This window comes from Monodelphis domestica, chromosome 2 (genome assembly GCF_027887165.1).
Source record: "Monodelphis domestica isolate mMonDom1 chromosome 2, mMonDom1.pri, whole genome shotgun sequence".
Lineage (NCBI taxonomy): Eukaryota > Metazoa > Chordata > Mammalia > Didelphimorphia > Didelphidae > Monodelphis > Monodelphis domestica.
The window spans coordinates 132,608,227-132,632,384 of record NC_077228.1 but is presented as its reverse complement, the minus strand read 5'-3'; the positions used below and the strand labels follow the sequence as shown (position 1 = coordinate 132,632,384).

Here is a 24,158-nt window from a genome sequence, read left to right as displayed (position 1 = left end):
CTTTTGGGCTCTCTGATTTGGTCTGAATGGCCTTTTCTTACTTGTCTTATGTGTTACTCCATCTTCTCTCTGTGCTTTTGGATTGGCCATATCCTCTACTCTGAATGTAATACCTCCTCACCTCTGCCTCTTAAAATCTTTCTTCCTTCAAGACATACTCAAGAAACACTTCCTTCATGATATTTTTTCTGTTCCTCTCCAACAGTTGGGCTCCCTCTCTACTGAGGTACCTAGAGGCACCTAGGTGGGAGAGTAAATAAGAGTCCTGGGTGTGGAGTAAGAAAGACCTGAGTTCAAATCCAGGGTCAAACACTAACAAGTTGTATGACCTCAGGAAGTCACAACATCTGAATGTCTCAGTTTCCTCAACTGTAAAATGGGGTAATACCACTACCTATTTTGCAGGATTCTTGTGAAGATTAAATGAGATATTTATAATGCATTTAGCACAGAATCTGGCATACAATTGGCACTATATAAATAATTTATTTCCTACACTTCCTATCTTTCTACTTTGAATTTATTCTCTTTAAATTTATTCTGTATAAACCATGCAGACTTGTTTTCCATTTTAAAATGTAAGCTTCTTGAGAATAAGAATTGGTTCAATCTTTTTATTTGTACTCTCAGTGAGAAAAAAGGGACTCATGCTGTGTAGTACCACTCCAATTAGGATGCAGCTTTGGGGGACTAGAGCACATTTCTCCCATCCCTAGCCTTCCTGAGGCCCCAACCAACTATTAAGAATAACTTAGTAAGTTTAAATTGGACATATGAGTTATTTTTCTAAATCATTCCTTTCTGTCTGAGCATCAATACTAAATACCAACTCCGAGGAAGAAGAGCAGTAAGGGCTGGGCAATTGGGGTTAAGTGACTTATGTAGGGTAACAAAGCTGGGAAGTGTCTCAGTCCAGATATGAACACAGGATCTCCTGTCTCTGGGGCTTTCTATCTAGTGAGCCACCTAGGCTGCCCTAGACACATGAGGTTTCTTTGAGCAAGTGTAATCACTCATTTGAACAGGTCTTTACCACCAAACAGAAACTGAAGTAGAATGGAAAAACTGATATAGTTTTGTTCTCATTTTAAAACTCATAGAATTTTTTCAAATTACTTTTTCAAACTACTTCAGTGTATCTAATTCAATGGAGCCCAATTAGTAGGACTAATCCAGTACATCATTTGACTTCTTTGGATCAGTTTCTGCACCTAAAAAATAAGACTAACACATGCCTTAGTTACCTCACTCTGCTGTGAAGAGAGTCCTTGGGAAAAACTACAAGAACAATTTGTAAAATGTTAACATTCTACAGTGAGATATGAAGAGGTTAGCATTTCTTTTTTTTTTTGGGGGGGGGGGGGATAAAAATTCCATTTCCATTCACAGGAATGCTTCTTTTTTTCTTAACTGTGAATAGCTCCATTTTATCACATTTTTCTTTTAAGTAAATCAATTTATATAGGCAACTGTTTTATAAATAACTTACACCAGTTCCCCTAATTAAATGACTGGGAAAAAAACCCTGGAAATATAAAGGTTAAGGCACATAATAATGGACTTAGAACTCACCAGCTCTTTGATAGAAATTGGCTGTTTCATATGCCAATGCCGCAATAAGACCAGGATTATGTTTGAGTTCAATTGCTCGAGCAATTGTAACTGTAAAAGAAAAAAATATACTCCAATATTAAGGGCCTCAACAGAATACAAGTTCAATTTGGATACATAGTAAGAGTAGAAATATACATCTGTGTCAGTAAAGTTTTAAGACCAAGAATAAGAATCTGTTAACAGTTATTATGTGAAAAATATAAATACTGAAAATAAAAACACAAGCATGCAGAAACTGCTGAGCTCAGTAGTACCCATGCCAAATCTCCCAAGAAATTTGATTATTTGCATCAACTAGTAAGTTACTATTAATAACTATAAGGACACACCAAAGAATTATTCCTCCAAAATAATTAAAAATGGATCAAACTCTAGCCCTCATCACTGTATGTTTGCCTCTAAGCATAGGAAGAGAGCATAGAGAAAAGCAGATGTACAGAGCAGAAATGGAGGGAAGAGAAAAGGAGAGCAAATGAGAAGAGAAGGGTGGAAGTGATTTTTCACTCTTCCAGAAGTAGTGGAAAGAAGTCAAAGATCTTTCTCAAAAGAACCAGAAGTCTTTCTTATGTCTTGCTAGAGACTAATAAGGCCAAAAGCTATTAAAAATGAAAAAATTTGCTTTCTGACTACCAATCTTTCAGAACCAATTATTGTCTGGCCAATGTAGCTGAATTGCAAAATAAATGTACTTGTGGAAAATTGAGTTCTCAGAAATTCAATGCTACATTGTGACATTTGGGAATACCTTCTTGAGCTTCAGCTTGACATTGAATAATGTAGGAATCTATGAGTCGAACTTCCAAATCCCTGCCTTTTTCTGCAGGTGTGATAAGTTTGGGAATATGGTTTTCCTAAGAGAGAGCAAAATAAATGCCAAGTTTTATTTTAATTCAAATTATTTTCAGTTGTTTAATGTTACATTTGAATATTTTCAGTGAATGGAATTTTTAGGAATTAAAGTATAACATTCAATTTGGGATTTTGATAGAAAATTTCAAGGACAAATTAAAGTTGTGCTAAAAAGACCAGATGTAATGACCAGAACACAAAGAATTATAAGAGCATCGCACAGAATATACTAGCTAGAATAGCAACTTCAGCCACAAACAATTTTGGTTCAAGTCAAGGAAGAATGTTTATGCATATAACTCAAACTTTTGGGAAATTATTAAAACAAAAAAGCTATATATGTAATCAAGTTACCTGACTTATGCTTTCTGATAATTAAGAAAACTGAATATACTAGAAAAAAATTGTACCTAAAACAGATTCATATGGACAATATCATGTAGGAATATACTTTTTATGCCTGTGGTAACATCTCACTCCAAGTCTATAAATACTAGATCAGTTTTAATGTTTAAAAAGAATACTCTTCTTCCAACAAATTTATGAAATAAATGTGGCTAAAATACAATAAAAATTTATTAAAAGCCTGTTGGGTAAAAAGAACAGTTTTAGGTACTAGGGAAAGAGAAAATTTTGGATAAAACACAACCCCTGCCTTCCTGGAGACTAGAAGTCTAAGACAGAGAAAACTCAAGCATATAGCTATAACACATCAGAAAGTTTCAGGGATCCAAAGGATTCCTTATTAAACCAGGGAAATTGAAAAAGCATAATGAGTATCAACTGTTTTGAGTAAAGATGGCAACCAGAAATGGTGAAGTTCACATGCCCATTTGTTTTTTATTTTCACCTTACTAAGAGCAATTGAAACAATACATTGTGTGATTAAAGATATTCTATTTTATATTAAGTTCACAATTTGTTACTTAAAAAGGCAAAAGGTAGGTATGTAATAACAAAATAATATGTAAAATAAAGGAACAATTACCAATATGTCTATAATATAATAAAATAAATTTCTTGGATCTCATAACTAACTGAAATTTTTAAAATTACAAGAAGTAACTATCAAAAGCAAAAATATATTTTGGTACCTTCAGATGTTTGAAAATTCCAGCTGCAATTTTTAGGCTTCTATGAACTTCTTTTGCTTCATCTTCTGTTATGCTAAAATATAATGATACTGGTCTTACTAATTTTCTTAGTATTCAAGGAATACTTTTTTAATCAATAAAATAGATTATTTGCAGAAATCCTGGTCTTATTCATTTTGTAAATTTAACACTAATATAGGGTATTTTAAGTTAACATTTCAATGATTAGCATTTAAATTAAACCTCTCTGGAAATAATCTGCATATTTTAAGAAGAAAACATTACAGATCCTGAAAATAACATTGGCTATATTAAAACTAACATACATGCACATGTGAATTTTAGATTTACTCCATCCTGCTTAGTCTTTAGAATTCTAGCAACCAGGAAGGTATACAGCCCTACTTAAGGATTAACCATAGGGGAAGATGGCCTATGACCAGCTTGTGCTAACAAGTGACAAATCAGAAACAACTGACTGACCCCCTGGACTGTCCTAAACCAAGTTTAAGACACGATTGGTACATGTGAGACACAGAAAATGATGTAAAGAACTGCCTATATATATTTCACGTCACTTCCTGTGAGAGCGCTCTCTCTCTCTCTCTCTCTCTCTCTCTCTCTCTCTCTCTCTCTCTCTCTGTGGTGTTTGGTGTTTTTGTGGCTTCAGCGGATTTTGGAAGTGGAGGTCACTGGGAGGAGCTCTGTAGTATGGTTTAGGTGAGGCAGTTTCCCTGAAGGACCTTGGTGAGTGAGAAGGCTGACTCCTCTTTTCCTTGAACTGCTGAAAGCACTATCCTCCAAGGAAGCCCCTCATCTTGGAGGAGGCCTCCTGAGTGGAAGCCAAGTTAGATTTAACCTTCTGAGAAGGCCCCTTGGCTGAGGCCTCTGAACTCCCCTTGGCTTAGGCCAGACCAGAGAAAATCTTATATCCTTTCCCTCTTCTCCCTTCTTAATTTCTTCCTAATATTGTAATTAAATCACCATAAAATCCCAAACTGACTTGAGTATTTCATTGGGATTGAATTTTAATTCCTGGAGACCACTAAATATAATATATTAAGTCTCAAATCCCTAAATTTACCCCTAACAGTCATCTGCACATTTTTTTTTGCCATTCCCATTCACACTTACTTTTCTTTTCCAGCCAACCTTGATGCATATTTGGAATACCATAAAGCTACATTAAATGCCATGGAAATCAATTCAAATACAGCATCTTGCTGGGCACTAAAATTAAACACACATTCATTAATTCAGTCATCTTATCACATTTATATATAATCTGTATAAAATATTAGGATCAATATAATTACTTAGTGTTAATGAATATTTATTTTGAATGTCTCCTAGGCACTATAGGAGAGTGAAAGATTACAATGTGATCTTCAAAGTACCTTACAATCTAGTTAGGAAGATGATAAGACAACTATACATGAAAAAATATATTAAAGGACAATCAAGAAGCATTTATTAAATACCTACTATGTTCTGGGCACTATGCTAGGTAGCAGGGATATAAAACCACAAAAGTAAAGTCTCTGGCCTCAAAAAGTTTCTATTCTGTCAAGGGCAACAAATACATATAAGTACATACTACATACAAATAGAAAGAGAAATATAGGTAACTAGAAGAACTAGCAGCTTGAAAACCAAAAAAGGTCTCAAGTAGTAATAGATAGTCCTTGGGTAACTCATCCAATCAGTCATAGGAAACAGCAAGAAGACTGGTTTAGCTGGTCTAAAGAGCTCATAAAGAAAGTAATATATAAAATGGTTGGAAAGAAAGACTAGAGTCAGATTGTAAAAGGACTTCAAAATGTCAGAGAAGTGTGAACTTTAAATTACTCCACCCTACTTAGATCTTACTTTATGGTGAAGATAAAGTTGTAATCTCCTGATTGAACAGTGAACGTACTTAGTTCTTACTTTATAGTGAAGCTAGAACTTTAAGTTGTCTGTTTTTAGATCTTAATACAAAAAGGTGTTAAGTAACTAGAAAGGGTAAATTAATCACAAAAAGGTCAAGTAACTAACAAAAGGTGAACTTAATAAGTGTTCAGTAACTCTAAAGATATAATCTAATCAAAGAAGATGCGAACTAAAGAATGGGCATTTAGAGGTGGGGACACAAGAGTAAAAGGTCTATATATTTGGCTCACTTCCTCTCTCTGGTACCTTTTGGCAGCAGAGATTTGGCTGGTGGCAGCGTGCTGGGCCTTTTGGCATCTTGCTGTGACTACAAGCTATTGTCTGGTTCAGTGGCAAGTTTCTGGCTGAGTTTTTTCTCCTTTATTTTCCAAACTTATCCTCTTAGAAGCCTCTAATCTCCTTTAGAGACTAGCGGCGGAAATCTTGAACTCCCCCTGGCACAGACCAGGTGGGAGAAAACCTATATCCCCTTTCCTCTTTCTCCTTAAATCCTTCCCTCTATATTAATTAAAATTACCATAAATTTCCAGACTGACTTGGGTATTTTATTTGGGATTTTTTCCCTGGAGACTAATTAATTTAGATTTTAAGTCACAACCCTAAAATTATCTTTATAGGAGTTTGTATTTAATCCAAGAGAAAACTACTTTAGTTTAGATCAGATCTGTCCTTTAGAAGTATCATTTTAGAAACTGTGTGGAGAATGGAAAAAGAAATGGAGGGAAAGAGACTTTAGCCAGGAAGACCAATAGGGGGAAAAGGGGAGGAGAAAATACTTTATATAATCTAGGTGAGAGATGATAAAGGCCTGACCTGGGGAGTAGGATAGATAAGTAGAGAAAAGAGTATAGATCTGAGAGAAGTTATAGAAGTAGAATTGATAAATTTAGGCTGCTAACTGGATATAGAAGGAAGGAAAGGCAGAATGAGGAACTGTGAAGATTGGATTTAGCTATTTCCTGATTTTAACAATGAAGATACTTAGTCTAACAAAATCAGGGGGGATTGTGAAGGGTAAATTACTCCACCCTACTTAGACCTTAGGGGAAGATAAAGTTGTAATCTCCTAATTGAACAATTTTGACTCTTACTTTATAGTGAAGCTAGAACTTTAAATTGTCTGTTTTTATATCTTAATACAAAAAAGTGTTAAGTAACTATAAAGATTAAATTAATCACCAAAAGGTTAAGTAACTCACAAAAGGTGAACTTAACAAAGAAGTGTTAAAGGTTAAGTAACTCTAAAGATATAATCTAATCAAAGAAGATGAGAACTCTAAAAGAATGGGCATTTAGAGGAGGGAACACAAGGGTTAAAGGTCTATATATTGGCTCATTTCCTCTCTCTGGTACCTTTTTCGGCGGAGAGTTGAGTGATAGCAGCATGCTAGGCCTTTCGGCATCTTAGCGTGGCTACAAGCTATTATCCAGTTCAGTGGTGAGTTTCTGGCTGAATTTCCCTCCTTTACTTTTCCAACTTTATCCTCTTAAAAGCCTCTAATCTTCTTCAGAGACCTAGAGGCAGGAATTTTAAACTCCCCCTGGCACAGGCCAGGCAGGAAAAATCCTATATCCTTTCCCCTCCTCCTTAAATTCCTTCCCTCTATATTAATTGAATTACCATAAATTTCCAGACTGACTTGGGTATTTTATTTGGGATTTCCTCTGGCAGCCAATTAAACCTAGATTTTAAGTCACAACCCTAAAATTATTTTCACAGAACTGAAAATAGCCCTATCTTAAAATTTATGAATAGTTCATGATGGAATGATTCTCAAGAAAAGCTTCGTTTGAACTTTGAATTTAGTTGAACTCTCAAAGGATGGGCAAGATTTAGATGGTTGAAGAACAAATATTTCCAAAAAGGGGAGTGTCATGGTGATGAGAAAGTACATGAAATGGGAGAGTTTCAGAGAAACCAGGGAAGACTATACATATATATATATGTAAATTTTAACAACTTAATGGTGATGAAATATCTGCCAAATGATTAGATCATAGATTCAGAGCTTGAAAATACCTTAGTACCAAATACAATATCCACTCTACTTCTAGGAATCCTAAGATTTAGGTAAATTAAATAGCTTTCTTTCTGAAAAAGGCTGGAAACTTCCTGAAGATGTCATTTCTACCTGACAACATAAAGAGGAGTTTTCTATTTCATATATATTCATCTTAATGGCATAAAATAGGCATTCAAATATCAAATGAAACAAGTTTTTCTTTCAACTGAAGACCTAAAAGTGAAATAAAATGATTAGACATGAGGAAAGATCAACTGTTAAAATATTAGAAGCTGTAGCCAAGGAAGGTTGTTATTCAATTTCTTCCTTTATTCATTAAGGTAGTATACTTTATGTTTTGGAACAATATCAAAAATAAGACATTATCTCTAAGGTTTCCAAAGGTCTAATATTTTATGATAATCACCTTGTTATGATTAGGAATTTTCAATTTATTTTTAGCATAACATTTATTAAGTGCTTGTCAGTGTTTTTCAGTTTTTTACACCCACCAATGTTTTGCATACAATAAGCTAATGAATTTTTAATCATTCTTCATTTGCTCATCTTTTACATGCAAAGCACTTGTGTTAGATGGTGGGAATGCAAACACTAAAATCATCACCATCATCATCAACAGTTAACATTTATGTTCAAGATTTATAAAACAATTGGGAATAGGGGAATACAACATTCATACAGGCAAATATAATAGACAGTATTCTACAGAAGACAAGAACATTAGCAACTAGAGGGGAAGATCAGCAAGGTTTCTCACCAGAGATAGCATCTAAGTTAAGCCTTGAAGGAAAATAAGGCCTGTGACAAACAGAAATGAGGACAGGCTGCAGGAGAGCTATGGAGACAGTTTATGCAGATGCAGGCAAGAGGTGGAATGATAAGCTCAGAGAACAGCTAGTAGTTACTTGGCAAAGATGTAGCATGCATAAAAAGGAATAAAGTTAAAAATGTATTAACACAAGTAATTTATTGATTAAAAAATAGATTTTAAATGCTGAGGAAGGATATAGAAAGCCTCATTGGTATTGGACAATCTAAGCACTAAAGAGAAAGTAGGAGAGGACAGTGAAGGAATAAAGACTAGTAGAGGGTTGGGGTGGCAAAAGTAGGTGGAGAACTTAAAGAGTGAAGAGACTAATCATCTCTAGAGCTTCCTCTCAAAAAAAGTAGTATGGGTAGAGGAAGAGGACTTTTACTTTATCCTTAACATCAGCTTAGAGAGTAGAGGATTCAAATGCCTACATCCTTATTTTGTGTTAATGTTTTTTTTTTAATTAAGTGTTAGTCCCAGTCTTTAAAAAAACCCCAAAACTTTTATCTTCCATCTTAGAATCAATACCATGTATTAGTTCCAAGGCAGAAGAAAGGCTAGGCAATGAGGATTAAGTGATTTGCTCAGGGTCACACAACACAGCTAGAAGTGTCTGAGGTCACATCTGAACACAGGACTTCTCATATCTAGGCCTAGCTCACAATCCACTAAGCTACCTAGTGCCCTCACAGCTTTATTCTTGACAAGATGAACATATTTAGTCATAATTTTCATATGGGCTAAATCTATTTTTCTAAGTAAATTAAATACTTTTCTTAAGATGTATTGGGTTAAAGTAAAATATTACAATTAAAAAATTTACTAGGAATTTGACAAAAAAAAGTTGCTTAGATTTTTTTTCTTTTTCTATATTTGTTTTCCAAAATATAGAGCCTAGAATTTAGTCACTAGTTATCAGTCACAAATATTGGATTTAGCTTAGCACTACATACCTTGGAACATGTCCCTGTAATGTATCAGTCCACTTAAAGTTTTGAATATATCTCAATTTGCTTTCTTGGGTAGAATTATCCAGTGAATTTATGAACCCTGAAAAGATAAAAATTAAAAAATTTTAGTTTGAAAGAACACCAGATATCTTATAATAAGTTTTTATTAAAATAAAAAAATTAAAATCATTAAAATGATTAAATGGACACCGGTAAGAAACTACCAATACCCACACATTCTGTTCCATAGCTTCAATTAATTACATTCTCCATATAGATTTTTCACTTTCTCTTCACTATGGCCTTACTCTCTGATTGCTTCCACCTCACCAGAAACTTGGGTATCGCTTCCTGCCACAGGGTCTCTCCTTGATCTTAGGGGTGAGGCTGTGCCATGTTTTATTGGAGCCTAGGCCCTCATATCATTTTCTTGCCTTCACCATGGTCCAATGCAGGTACCCTTCTATCCCCAGATTAGCTTTCCAATATCTATTCATATATTATATTCCCCACTAGAATATAAGATTCTTGAGAGCAAGGACTATCTTGATTGTGTATTACTGAAAATTAATATTATGCCAAATATAATATGCTAAATGTAATATTTAGAAATTGGTTTGGAAATATATTAGTTTAAAAAAGATTGTTGTGGTCACTATTCATAAAATAATTAACCCTTAAGTCAAGAGAATGATAGTAGCTTCTGAAAATTTAATTTTAATATAAATATAATCTAAGAAAGAAATAAGGAGGAAAGGAAATAGAAAAATATTTCCTAGTCTACCACCCTAAGCGTACCAGCCCATGAGAGTGTCTTCTTCCCCAGCCACCAATGCCAAATCACAGAAAGACCCCCTCCTCCCCTCACCCCTCCCACCAAGAAGAACCTGATCTCCTCTATAGTCTCATTTTTATAGTCCTCTTTCTCTACATCACTTCCTTTCCCTGTGTGCTGGTCTATCACATCTCAGGAACCAAAGTCTCTGTTTGGAGTGTTCCAGACACGCTAATGGACTGGCTTGAAAGAGCAGAAAGTTTACAACCCTAGGAGGAAGGGGTTCCCTTTATACACTTGCCTGAATTTCTATCCTCAGTGATTAGTACAGACCCTGACATGTACATACTAAGTACTAATCAATGTTTACTTTTATCTCCCTTTAACTTTCTCTGGCAACATCTTAAATCTGAATATATTCAGAGTAAGAAATGGATTTTCAAAATGGTGTTTAAATGATCTCATTTCCCTATCTTACTCTTATTCTGAAATACAACTACAACTTATATCAGAAGATTAAGAAACTATCCAAGAATTGTAAATTTATTCAATAAAATGGACATTATAAAATTTTATTTTAACCAAATAAATATTTCAACACATTAGTAAAACTTTAAATATCTAACCTTGCAAAAGTGAAAAGTAGGAATCTGTTGCATTCTTCATTACTTCTGGGTTACAGGTCAAATCAGTGAACAGCTCAAGCAGTTGTGTCCTTGACGATCTTAAATCACTTGAAAAATAGTCAAGAGAGAAAAAGCTAAGTAAACTCTACTATGGTATCTAAGGAAAAGTGAACAACTTAATAGTATTTAAAAATCCATCAATTCAAAAAGATGGGAGGTTTGTTTTTACATATAAAATCTTATGACTCTTATTGCCCAAGAAATCCAGGATTTTTTGGTCAATGAGAGAAATAAAATTTTAATTTAATATCCTTAAATAGGTATATATCTCTAATCATTTAAAAAAGATAAATAGTTCTCAGTTTTAAAAATGAATTTTATTGCTAAGGTATCACATTGCCAAGAGATTGCTGATTTAATTTTAGAAAATAAAAGTCACTCTGTTGAGATTTCTAGTTTAGAAATATTTTAAAGAATGCTATTTATAACTGACAAATATTCATAGATCTGTGATCTCAGATGCCTACAAAGACAACAAAATTTCAATTCACTTATGTCCATTCTATCTTATTTATTATTATTTACTTGTAAATCTGCTGCAGGAGGTTCAACCAACATCCTTTTGTCCTCGTGACAATGCACAAAGACCACAGGAGCTTTCCAGCTATAACTTGTTTATTTCTTGCATCTGCTAATCTGCTACATGACTAGTCCATCTTTCTTTCTGGTTGTACATTCTGCTGATGACAGATTTTTAAACAGCTTCTCCTGTACAATCACTCATTTATAATGTGTTTCAGCCGCCTCCTGTTCACCAAGGAAATCTTCACCATCATTTGGGTGATGCTTAATTTTAATTCTCTGAAACCCCTAATATTTCATAGCTAATAGCCACAAACCACCAGAAGAATTAAGGTGTGAAATGGGACGTTTCAGAAAGAATTTGGCCACTAAGGATGATTTTTACAGTAATGATTTTTTAAGGACTGAAATATATTATATAGTAATATCTGCAACATAACACAAATGACATGACCCTGAAATTCCTTTCTTCCTTGATTTCTACACTATTCAACCTCTTTAATCTCGCTAACTATTCCTTTTGAATTTGTTTTATGGAACCCCTTTCCTTCTTTGAACTCCAATTATGGATATTCTTCAAGGTTCAGTCATAGGAACATGGAGATTCAGAGCAGAAAGGTACCTCCAAGATCATCTACCTTAACATATCAATTTTACAGATGAGAGAACTGAGGCAAGAAACAGAAGCTCACGTTTTGCCCAAAGTTATGAAGCTAGAGTGGCAAAGATAGTATCTAAACCTAGGTCCTCTGACACCAAATCCAAAGTTATTTCCATGCTCCATCAGTCCTTAGGCTTCAACTTTTCTCCTTATACTTTTTTCCTTTCAGGACTCACTCAGTAGTATAATTTGAATTGTAATGTATGTGTATATAGCTTCCAAAACTACAACCATTTCAAGTTCCTGAACCTCATTTATAATATATACAGAAGACAGTAATAAGGATGATGAGTCTTAAAAATCATGACTTACAAAGAATGTTTGAAGATACCTTAGCAATCACAGTAGGGTAAAACATGATGGCAGGGCTTCACAAATTTGAAGGGTTAATGTAAATGTTAATGTAAAAAAGGGAGAATAGAGTTGTTCGGTGCAGCTCTAGAAAATACAATTGGATCTAAAAGGTGGCAGTAATGAGAAAAATTTGTGGGCAACATAAGAACTTTCTAACAATAGAATACCTGAAAGGTAATGAGTGTATCATAATTAGAGGTATTAGAGAAGACAAGAGGACTTCTCTTCACAAAGTTTCCTTGCACTGATAAGAAATTCTATCAGATGACTTAAAAGTCTATTAAATTATAAAATGTTTTTATCTTCAACTGCCTGTGAGACAAGCCCATCTGGATCACCCTCCACCACTTAAAAGAATATGAGTAAAATAAAAATCAACAAGCATTTATTAAGTGCCTACTATATAGCAGGCATTGGAGGTAAAAATATAAAGAATGAAATAATCTTTACTCTCAAGGAGCTTACATTTTAAAGAGGTAGATAGATGAATGTATGCATGTCTATGCTATAAACATGGATACAGAAAACAAAAATAAAGAGAATACAAAGTTCTTCACAACACAAAGTAGTTTGGGACGGGAGGAGCAGCAGCTGGGAAGGAAAAGGAAATATAAGGTAGTATTTAAACAGTGATTCCATTCTATCCAATCTTCTCCAGAAGACTACTCCCTACTTTCACTAATCTTCAATTTCTCCCCATCTAATGGTTTTTTCCCCTACTACCCACAAAATTGGTCATTTCCCACTCTCTCAAAAAACTGTCACTTGATCTATCCTTCCTTTGTAGCTACTGTCTAGCAATCAGACAGGATACCTTGCTCCAAAGTTACCAATGATATCTTACTGAATCTAACTGAATCTAATCTTTTCTCAATCCCCATCCCTCTTGACGTCTCTGTAGTTTATGACACTGTTAATTACCTTCTTCCCTCTAGGTTTTTGTGACACTGCTCTCTTGATTCTTTTCCCACTTATATGATCATTTATTCTCTCTCCCTTTTGCTGAATTTTCATCTAAGTCACTCCTACCATGTGACTGTTGGTGGTCCTCTTCCTTTCTCCTTTTCTACCATTTTGCTTGGTAATCTCATCAGTTCCTATACATTCAATATGACTATGTAGAGGACTTTCAGACCTCAATTCTAGCCCTAATCTCTTTACTAACCCCCAGACTTACACTTCCAACTGCCTATTAGACATCTCTGACTATCCCATAGACATCTTAAACTCAACATAAACAAAATGAAATCAGTAATTTTTCTTACTAATTTCCCTTATTATTGCAGTAGGCACCAGCTTCCTCTCAGCTACCCAGGCTCACAACCGTGGTGTCATCCTGAACTCTTCACTCTTAACCTGCTCCCCTACCCCCACCCCAATCCAGTCATTTGATCAAACCTTGTTGTTTCTACTTTTGTAACATCTCTTATTCATGCCCTCTTCTCTTCTGACATATCAACTACCTTCACGCAACCCCTATTAGCTTACCCATAGATTTTGTATTAGTTTCCTAATTGGTCTTCCTGCTTAAAGTTTCTACGCTTTCTGATCCATCCTGAACTCAGCCATAAAATTGACCCTTCTAAATCATAGATCTAAGTCCATCATCCACCCTATACAATAAACTTCATTGGCTTCCCATGAGCAAAAACCAAATACAAAAGCTTGTCTGGCTTTCAAAGACCCTTCATAAATCATCCCTTTCCCAATGTTTCTAGTCTTCCATATATTTGACTGCCTTCTGTGTGCTCTGTTATCCAGTGACATTGACCTCCTTATTATTCCTTCAATAAGACTCCATTTCCTGTCTCCAAACATTTTCATTGCTGTTTCCAGGCCTAAAACTTTCTTCTTCTTCTTCATGTCAGCTGCCTGGCTTCCCTGAAGTCTAAGGTACAGTCTCATCTTATGCAAGAAGTCTTTCCAGTCTTGATCCAGCCATAGCACTGCTGGGTTTGTACCCCAAAGAGATAATAAGGAAAAAGACATGTACAAGAATATTCATAGCTGTGCTCTTTGTGGTGGCCAAAAATTGGAAAATGAGGAGATGTCCTTCAATTGGGGAATGGCTGAACAAATTGTGGTATATGTTGGTGATGGAATACTATTGTGCTAAAAGGAATAATAAAGTGGAGGAATTCCATGGAGACTGGAACAACCTCCAGGAAGTGATGCAGAGTGAAAGGAGCAGAACCAGGAGAACATTGTACACAGAGACTGATACACTGTGGCAATATCGAATGTAATGGACTTCTCCATTAGTGTCAATGCAATGTCCCTGAACAATCTGCAGGGATCTAGGAGAAAAAACACTAACCATAAGCAGAGGACAAACTGTGGGAGTAAAAACACCAAGAAAAGGCAACTGCTTGACTACAGGGGTGGAGGGGATATGATTGAGGAGGCTCTAAATGAACACCCTAATGCAAATACCAATAACATGGAAATGGGTTCGGATCAAGGATATACGTGATACCCAGTGGAATCACACATCGGCTATGGGAGGGATGGCAGGGGGGAGGGGGGAATAAAATGATTTTTGTTTCCAATGAATAATGTTTGAAAATGACCAAATAAAATAAATCTTTAAAAGTTAAAAAAAAAAAGGAGTCTTTTCAGTCCTCTTAAGTCTTAGTGCTTGACTTTTGAGACTGTCTTGAATTTATTGATTCAGTCAATAAACATTTATTTAGTGCCTACTACTTAGTCAAGTGCTAGAAAAAAGATAGTCTCTGTCTTCAAGGAGCTTATAATTGAATGTGGGAAGACAACACATGAAAGAAAATTAAAAAGGGCAGGGGTGGGAAGAAGAAGATATACAGTCTTGGGTCCTGGTGGAAAAATAAAACAGAGCAGTTGTAGAGGAGTGCAGCAGGTAAGAAAGATGTCCAAGTTGATGTCTCTCCTTAAATGGAAGTTTGGCATTCATGACCCTACTCTCCATTCAGAGGCAGAGGGTGATGAAGAGGAGTACTACCAAGGCTGCTGAGAGCATACAGGATGATGAGGTTTCTAAATAATGAGCCTCCTGGTAGAGTATAGATATAGAAGTCTATCACAGAAGTCCCAAAGTAGTACATCCAGGTGCCTATGTTCCAGGCCCTGAATCTAAAGATATGAAGAAACAGTCCCTGTCCTCAAAGAGCTTACAATTTAATGGGAGAAAACCAAACACAAATAGAAGCTGAAAAGTGTAAGTGTGGAGGAATAATGGAAATGAAATGGAGAAAAGTAGCTCTCTGGTGCGAATAGGGGAGAACAAAGGAGAGCAGTAGCTCACTAGGGTGCCCTTCTTAAATGGAGGTTCTGAGAGAAGCTGTCCACTCCTGGGGTACTACAGATAACCTATGACCATCCATGTGAGCTGATATTGTCTTACAGGATGATAAGGCTCCTAGGGGTATGGGCAAGAAATGTCTGAACATAGTTATCTGCATGTTTTCTCCATTATTAGATTGTGAGCTTTCCCCACTTTTATATGCCTAGCACATAGCAGGCACTTAAATGTTAACTTTCTGAATGACAAAAAGAAGAGAGCGGAAGAAGATAGTACACTTCATGAAAAAGCCCTACAAAAGCATGAACAGTAAGTGGAATGTCCTAAGTAGGGGATAATGGGACCAGTCTGTCTAAATTGTAAAGTGCTGGTGGGAAAGTAATATACAATGAGATTGAAGCCAGGTTGCAAATGTAGGCAGAAGAATTTATATTTAATTCAAGAGGCATTATGGAGCCATTCAAGTTTATGAAGCAGAAGAATGATATAATCAGATCCATCCTTAGAGAAAATCACTTTGGCAGCAAGAGAAAGACAGGGCATGGGGAGACACTTGAGAGTGGGAAACCAATTAGGAGATTATTTCAATAATCTAAGTGAGAGATGATAAGGGATTGAACTAAGGTGAATAAAGGATAATTACAGAGCTTAACACAGAACTAGAAGATTTTATAATTGAAATGATCATACTGATTCTGTCTTTTTTTTAATTGATTACTTTTATTGTAAATTGATTTCATCCTATAATTGCCTACTCATGGTTGTCTCTGAACTTAGTGCAGAAATTCAGCTGGCCTGAAATGAGTTATGGTTAAAAATCAAGCTCTCTGCCAATCTATGTTCTATTCCTGCTTCGGGGACATGTTAGCCATGAGGAATGCTGGTGGACACTAGAATCTAGTCTAGTATCTTAACACTATACCAAGCTATCCTTCAAGGATGTCTGGTCTTCTATCTCAAATTCAAATAATGATTATTTCTTAGTCACAAAAGGAGGGGTTTGTTGTTAGCCTCTCAGTTCCAATGCTCAACCAATACTGTACCACATAGCTCAGCTCTGTAACCAATCATACTGATTACACCATTTATATCAAGCACTATTTATAACAATCAAAACTTGTTCTTCACCTATTAAGTTCTGTTTTTTTGCTCAATACTCCCCAAAACTATAAGAGAGCTGTCCCCTTCATTCAGGGTCTTAGTTTTGCTAAGAAAGTTGAGATCCCACTTATTGGGGGTGGGAGGTTAAGATGGCAATTCAGAAGCAGCAAAAACGGATTCCTCTGAGAAAACCTTTCCACACCAATCAAAAACAAAGCACTTTAAGGGGGAGAAAAAACCAAAACCAACAATAAGACAGAGTAGTATGATCCTACTCCTGGATTCAACTTAAAAAGATATGCAGAGAAGGCTGAATTTTCAGGTTTACAGAAAAGAAAGAAGAAAGGTCCTAGGGCCCCTCCCCCATTTACTGTGCTGAGACTCCAGAAGTTGGCAGGATCTCAGGGTGAAGGCTCCAACTGGAACCTTGCTACCACCACAACTAGAGGAAGCTCAGGGCTCTAACCATAGCTGGCAAGGAGGCAACTGGAGGAGAGAACCAGAGAAGAGGACAGGCTGATTGCAGCCTTTAGCCACCACAGCTTTACCTTAGGCCTCAGCCACTGGAAGTTTTGGCCTCAGGGCACATTCAGTTCTGCAGATCAGTTCAACTGGCTTAATCCAGTTTATCAATAGTGCAGAGAAGAAGCCTCTAGAGGGCAGAAAAATTCAAGCTCACAGAGCTAGTAAACAACCAGAAGAAAGCCAAACTCAATAACATGATAGAGCTACAGGTCTCTTACTCAATTCAACCTGAAAAGTACACATATAAAGTTGAATCTTCGAGCAGACCCAACACCCCTCCCCCACCTACTGTGCTGAGACCTGCTGTAGGACTCAGGCTGACTAGGATACCAGGGCAAAGGCTGCAACTGCCATGGAGTACCTTGGTACCACCAGAGGAAGCTCCGGGATCTGATTGGACAATGGCAGGGAGGCAGCTGGCAGAGAGGAGGAGAGAGGAGGCCCAAAAATAACTATCTTCACACTTCACATCTTAGCTTCCACCTTTAGCCTCTACTGGAAGCAGGGGAAGATTTGACCTCAGGGCACATTAATATAAGAGGTCTAAGCTAAATCTATCAGCACAGCAGAAAAGAAGCCCCTTTAGGGCAGAAAAGCCCAAACTCACAGATCCAGCAAATAAACAGAAGAGCAAGAATACAGCCAATAAGGAGGAGGAAAGAAGGAAAAAATGAGTAAACAATAGAAAATGAAATTACAATCAACAGCTTCTATTCAGGTAATGAACAAAGAACAAAGGAGAACCAAGGAACAGCAGGCAAAAACTCAAACTCCAGCAAATTAGACTGAGGCTCTGGAAGAATTAAAAAAAACAATTAAGAGAGGTTGAAGAAAATTGAAAAAGAGAACTTAAAAAGCAAAATAGGTCATCTGGAAAGACAGATACATGAACAAAAACAAGAAATTAAGTTTCTTAAAAGCCATAATTGACCAGTTCAAAAACAAGGTAAAGAAAGTAAAAGATAAAAACAATGACCTAAAAAAAATAAATCAAAAGGAAAAAGAGGATAAAAAAAAGTCAGGGATGAAATTTAGTCTTTAAAAATTAATCGAGGGGACTTCCAGTCAAGATGGCGGCTTAGAGAAAGCTAAAGTTCAGATCTCCGGAAACCCTTCCCTACTGATCTCAAACTATATGCTCCTAGGGCGCTGAAATTCAAAACGATCAACAGCATAGACCCTGGGAATCCTCCTCCTGGACCTGGACCTGGATCAAAAGGTATTGCCCCCCTCAAAAGCCAGAACCCGAGATCACTCGGGCCTAAGGGGTAGGAGCGCCGAGTCAAAGGCTACAGAGGGAAACTTAGACCCGAGATTGTAACCCCCTGGCCGGATCCTTCCATCCGAGTTCCAGTAAAAGTCACTGCCCTCGGAGCTCCGGGAAGCCGCGGCCCCTCCCCCCTCAGAGAGCAGGGTCTTCTGAAACAGTAACCCTCAGGGCCGACAAGACAGCCTCACAGCCAGCTATTCTGAAGGCAACTTCCGGAAAGCAAACCGGCCCAGTCGAGGGGGCACCCAAACAGCAGGGAAACAGAGAGAGCTGGGGGAGAGTGTAACGCCCTGGCTGGATCCTTCCATTCCAGTTCCAGTGAAAGTCACTGCCTTAAGGCATACTCAGTTCAACCCAGGGAAAGCTCATAGAAAGGACAATCTGCCCAGGACTAAAACCTCTGAGCACCAGACAGAGATAGAAAAGCTAATCCTCCCCATTCAGAGATGGCAAACTCCACAGAAGCACAGAAGCCCCAAAATCCCAAGAAAAATAAGAAGAAAGGGGCGACTTTGGACACAGTCTATGGAGCCAAAATACAAAATACAGAGGAGATAGAAGACAATACACAAGAAAACACTCCGAAACCTTCCAAAAGAAATGGAAACTCTCCACAAACACATGAAGAATTTGAATCAGAAATGACCAAAAAGATGGAAGCCTTCTGGGAGGAAAAGTGGGAAATAATGCAAAAGAAATTCACGCATCTACAAAACCGGTGTGACCAAACTAAAAAGGAAAACCAGGCTTTAAAGGTCAGAATCAGGCAACTGGAAGACAATGATCGTGTAAAAGAGCAAGAATTAATAAAGCAAAGCCAAAATACCAAGAAATTAGAAGAGAACATAAAATATCTCACCGACAAGGTGACAGATCTGGAAAATAGAGGGAGAAGAGATAATTTAAGAATAATTGGACTTCCAGAAAAGCCAGAAATAAACACCAAACTCGACATCATGATACAAGATATAATCAAAGAAAATTGCCCAGAGATTCTAGAACAAGGGGGTAATACAGCCACTGACAGAGCTCACAGAATACCTTCTACACTAAACCCCCAAAAGACCACTCCCAGGAATGTAATTGCCAAATTCCAAAGCTCTCAAACAAAAGAAAAAATCCTACAGGAAGCCAGAAAAAGACAATTTAGATATAAAGGAATGCCAATCAGGGACACACAAGACCTTGCAAGTTCTACTCTGAATGATTGTAAGGCATGGAACATGATCTTCAGAAAGGCAAGAGAGCTGGGTCTTCAACCAAGAATCAGCTATCCAGCAAAACTGGATAAAAAAGTAGGGACATTAATTCATTGCTGGTGGAGTTGTGAACTGATCCAACCATTCTGGAGGGCAATTTGGAACTATGCCCAAAGGGCTACAAAAGAATGTCTACCCTTTGATCCAGTCATAGCACTGCTGGGTCTGTACCCCAAAGAGATAATGGACAAAAAGACTTGTACAAAAATATTCATAGCTGCGCTCTTTGTGGTGGCCAAAAACTGGAAAACGAGGGGATGCCCATCAATTGGGGAATGGCTGAACAAACTGTGGTATATGTTGGTGATGGAATACTATTGTGCTAAAAGGAATAATAAAGTGGAGGACTTCCATGGAGACTGGAACAACCTCCAGGAAGTGATTCAGAGCGAGAGGAGCAGAACCAGGAGAACATTGTACACAGAAACTAATACACTGTGGTATAATCGAATGTAATGGACTTCTCCATTAGTGGCGGTGTAATGTCCCTGAACAATTTGCAGGGATCTAGGAGAAAAAAACACCATTCATAAGCAGAGGATAAACTGTGGGAGTAGAAACACCGAGGAAAAGCAACTGCCTGAATACAGCGGTTGAGGGGGGATAGGTCAGAGGAGAGACTCTAAATGAACACTCTAATGCAAATATTATCAACATAGCAATGGGTTCAAATCAAGAAAACATGTAATGCCCAGTGGATTTATGCGTCGGCTATGGGGGTTGGGGGGGAGGAAAAGAAAATTATCTATGTCTTTAATGAATAATGCTTGGAAATGATCAAATAAAATATTAAAAAAAATAAAATAAAATAAAAAAAATAAAAAAATTAATCGAACAATTAAAAGCAAATGACTTCACAAGGCAGCAAAAATAAAAAGAATGAAAAAAATTGAGGAAAATATGAAATACCTCATTGATAAAACAACAGACCTGGAAAATAAATCCAGACAATGAAGAATTATTGGACTACCTGAAAATCATGACTTAAGAAAAAGTCTGGACATCATTCTACCAGAAATTATCCAAGAAAACTGCCCTGATATTCTTGAACAGGAGGATAAAGTAGAGATTGAAAGAATACACAGATCATTTCCAAGCATTCCTGAAGAAAAGACCAAACTTAAACAGAAAATTTGATGCCTAAATACAGAACTCAAGAGAATCACAAAAAGGTAATTAAAAAAGAAAAAAAATTTAAAGGACTCAATAAGGTCAAATGATTGGTACTAATATTGTTAACTCTTAAAAATTGTTATTATCAGAGTAGCTAGAAGAAGTATACTTAAGAGGGTACAATGGTAAACTATATAGGATGTGACAAAAATAAATAAATAACTAAATAACTAGGGGCACAAAAGAGGATAAATGCTAAGAGAAATGGGAAAAGAGATAAAATGGGGGTAAATATAAATTTCATAAAGAAGTGCAGGGGGGATTGAGGAGAGAGAACACCAATACAATGGAAGGGAGGAAGAGGCCGATAGGTAATTCTTACACTCACTGGAATAAGCTCAAAAAGGGAAGAACAGTCAGATCAACTGGGACAGAGAACTGTATCATCCCCTATAAAGAAGAAGGGTAATAAGTGAACGGGTATGGAGGGAAGCAATACAATGGAGGGAGTGGTTGAAGGGTACTATAGTAAAAGGGGAATAATAAAAAAGGGAGGGGGACTGACTAAAAAAAAGTTGGAAAGGAGGGTAAGAGTGATAAGAGAAAAGGTAGAAAAGAGAGAAAGGAGGAAGTCAAAATTGAGGGGAATACACAAATAATGATCATAACTGTGAATGAGATGAACTAACCCATAAAATTAAAGTGGAGAGCAGAATAGGTTAAAAAACAGAATCCTACCATATATTGTCTAAAAGAAACACACTTGAGGCAGGTAAACATACACAGGGTAAAGGTAGGAGGGTGGACAGAATTTACTGGGCTGCAACTGAGACAAAGAAGGCAGGAATAGCAATCATGATCTCAGACAAAGCTAAAGTAAAAATTAGATTAAAAGAGATAAGGAAGGTAATTCCATCTTGATGAAAGGCAGTACAAATAATGAAGTATCAGTTCTGAACATATATGCACCAAATGGTACAGCATCCAGATTTCTAAAGGAGAAACGAAAGGAGCTTAAGGAGGAAATAGATAGTAAAATCATACTAGTGGGGACCTCAACCTCCCTTATCAGAACTAGAGAAATTGAACGAAAAAATAAATAAGTGATAAATAAGGGTAATGAAAGAAATATTAGAAAAATTGGAACTAATAGATATCTGGAGAAAAATAAAGATAAAAAGGAACATACCTTCTTTAATAGCAGCTCATAACAGCAAATATACAAAGACTGACCATATATTAGGGCATAAAAATGTTGTAAATAGGGGGCAGCTTGGTAGCTCAGTGGATTGAGAGCCTGGCCTAGAGACGGGAGGTAATAGGTTCAAATCTGGCCTCAGACACTTCCCAGCTGTGTGACCCTGGGCAAGTCACTTGACCCCCATTGCCTAGCCCTTACCACTCTTTCTGCCTTGGAGCCAATACACAGTATTAACTCCAAGACGGAAGGTAAGGGTTTTAAAAAAATAAATGCTGCAAATAAATGAACGAAAGCAGAAATAATAAATACAATTTTCAGATTATAATACAATAAAAATCATAATAATGGCTCATGGAAAGGCAAATTTAAAATTAATATGAAACTAAATAATCAAATTCTTCAAAACTTGTGGGTCAAAGAACAAAGCAAAAAATTACTGATTTCATTAAAGAGAATGACAATGAAGAAACAACATATCAAAATCTATGGGATACAGCTAAAGCAGCATTCAGGGAAAATTCCTATCCTTGGGTGCATCGACAAATCAGAGGAAAGAGATCAATGAATTGGGCATGCAATTTAAAAAACTAGAAAGAGAACAAACTAAGAATCCCCAGATAAAAACTAAATTGGCAATCCTAAAAATTAAAGAAGAAATTAATAAAATTGAAAGTAAAGGAACGATTGAATTAATAAGTAAGACTAGGAGCTGGTACTTTGAAAAAACAAATAAAATAGATAAAATACTGGCTAATCTAATTAAAAAAAGGAAAGAAAATCAAATTAACATTATCACAGATGAAAAGGGTGACCTTACCTCTAATGAAGAGGAAATTATAAGTAATTATTAAGAGCTATTTTGTTCATTTATATGGCAATAAATAACAACCTAGGTGAAATGGGTGAATATTTACAAAAATATAAACTGCCTAGATTAACAAAAAAGGAAATAGAATATCATTTATGGGTAAATTTTCACTTTAAGAATACATCAGTCTTGCTGGGAACTTTGTGCCTAAATTTACCTTAATTTTAATTGTTATGGAGCTTAACAGATATCTAGTCCAAACCATACATTTAACATATGAATAAACTAAGGCCTAAACAGGTTAAAACTTTTCCAAAGTTACATAACCACTTAGTAGCAGAGCTGGAACTAAGTCTCTGATTTCCAAGCAAATAGTTTTTATGCTACCACACTGACCTACAAAACAAGCTTCTCTTTCGAATTTTCTTATTTCTACTTTTTAAAATCACTTTTTCTACCATATGGGTGCAAAACTTCACATCTCAAGACCCTAATAATTAATCAAGTCCCTATAAGTTTTCCATTGTAATACTTCTAAGAAGAAAGTCTCTTCCATTTTATTTCTGTTGCTACATCCCTAATCCAGTCTTTATCCCTTCAAAACTAGGCTACAACAACCTCCTAATTAGCGTATCCCCTCCATCAACTTGTCCTACATACATACTACTACTAAATCAGTCTTAGTAAAACATGCTTTCACCCAAATATTTTTCTGTTAAAAGATCTTCAAAAGCTCCTTGGTAATTATAAAATAAAGTCTAATCACCAGTTTAAACCTTTATAGTGCTCCACAATTTAACACCAAAATACTTTCCCAAACTTACTCCCAATTACTCCCTCAACAAACTTACAACACCAGTAAAGCTCATCTCTTTAACTGATTGGCACTGCAACATATAACACTTACTATGCACTATGCTAAGTACTTTACAATGATCTTATTTGATCCTCTACACAACCCTGGGAGATAGGTACTTTATTTATTATCTCTCATTTTTCAGTTGAGGAAACTGAGACAAACAGATCAAGTCATGTCACATAGGCAGTAAGTATCTGAGGTAACATTTTAATTCAGCTCTTTCAGACTCCATGACATTCACCACTTGCCTAGTACTTTTTCTAAATTTTGAATATCCAATCTCTTCCTCTCTCTCTTCTTTGTTCTTTCAGTTTAAACCCTAATGTAGTCTTTTCCCCATTAAATTTTCTCAGTTTACTTTAAACCTCTGTTCTTAATTTATAGCACATAGTCTCTTGTATAAAATACTGATTTGTAACATCTTTTGCAGTTTTCTTCTACTTAATTTAGGCTTTACAATGTAATTTAACATT

General features: G+C 36.2%; 1 protein-coding gene across 5 annotated transcripts in view; it reads right to left on the bottom strand.

Annotated features, from left to right (window-relative positions):
* The window catches only part of BROX (BRO1 domain and CAAX motif containing), a 42,846-nt gene that overhangs the window by 15,793 nt on the left and 2,895 nt on the right, over positions 1-24,158 (bottom strand). For all 5 annotated transcript variants that reach the window (XM_007481435.3, XM_007481436.2, XM_056815971.1 and 2 more), the window contains exons 3-8: positions 10,676-10,782; positions 9,278-9,374; positions 4,692-4,787; positions 3,558-3,630; positions 2,360-2,465; positions 1,573-1,662 (exon numbers count right to left, since the gene is read on the bottom strand). In XM_007481435.3, the coding sequence (XP_007481497.1) occupies positions 1,573-1,662; positions 2,360-2,465; positions 3,558-3,630; positions 4,692-4,787; positions 9,278-9,374; positions 10,676-10,782 (569 nt within the window). The remainder of the gene's footprint in view (positions 1-1,572; positions 1,663-2,359; positions 2,466-3,557; positions 3,631-4,691; positions 4,788-9,277; positions 9,375-10,675; positions 10,783-24,158) is intronic.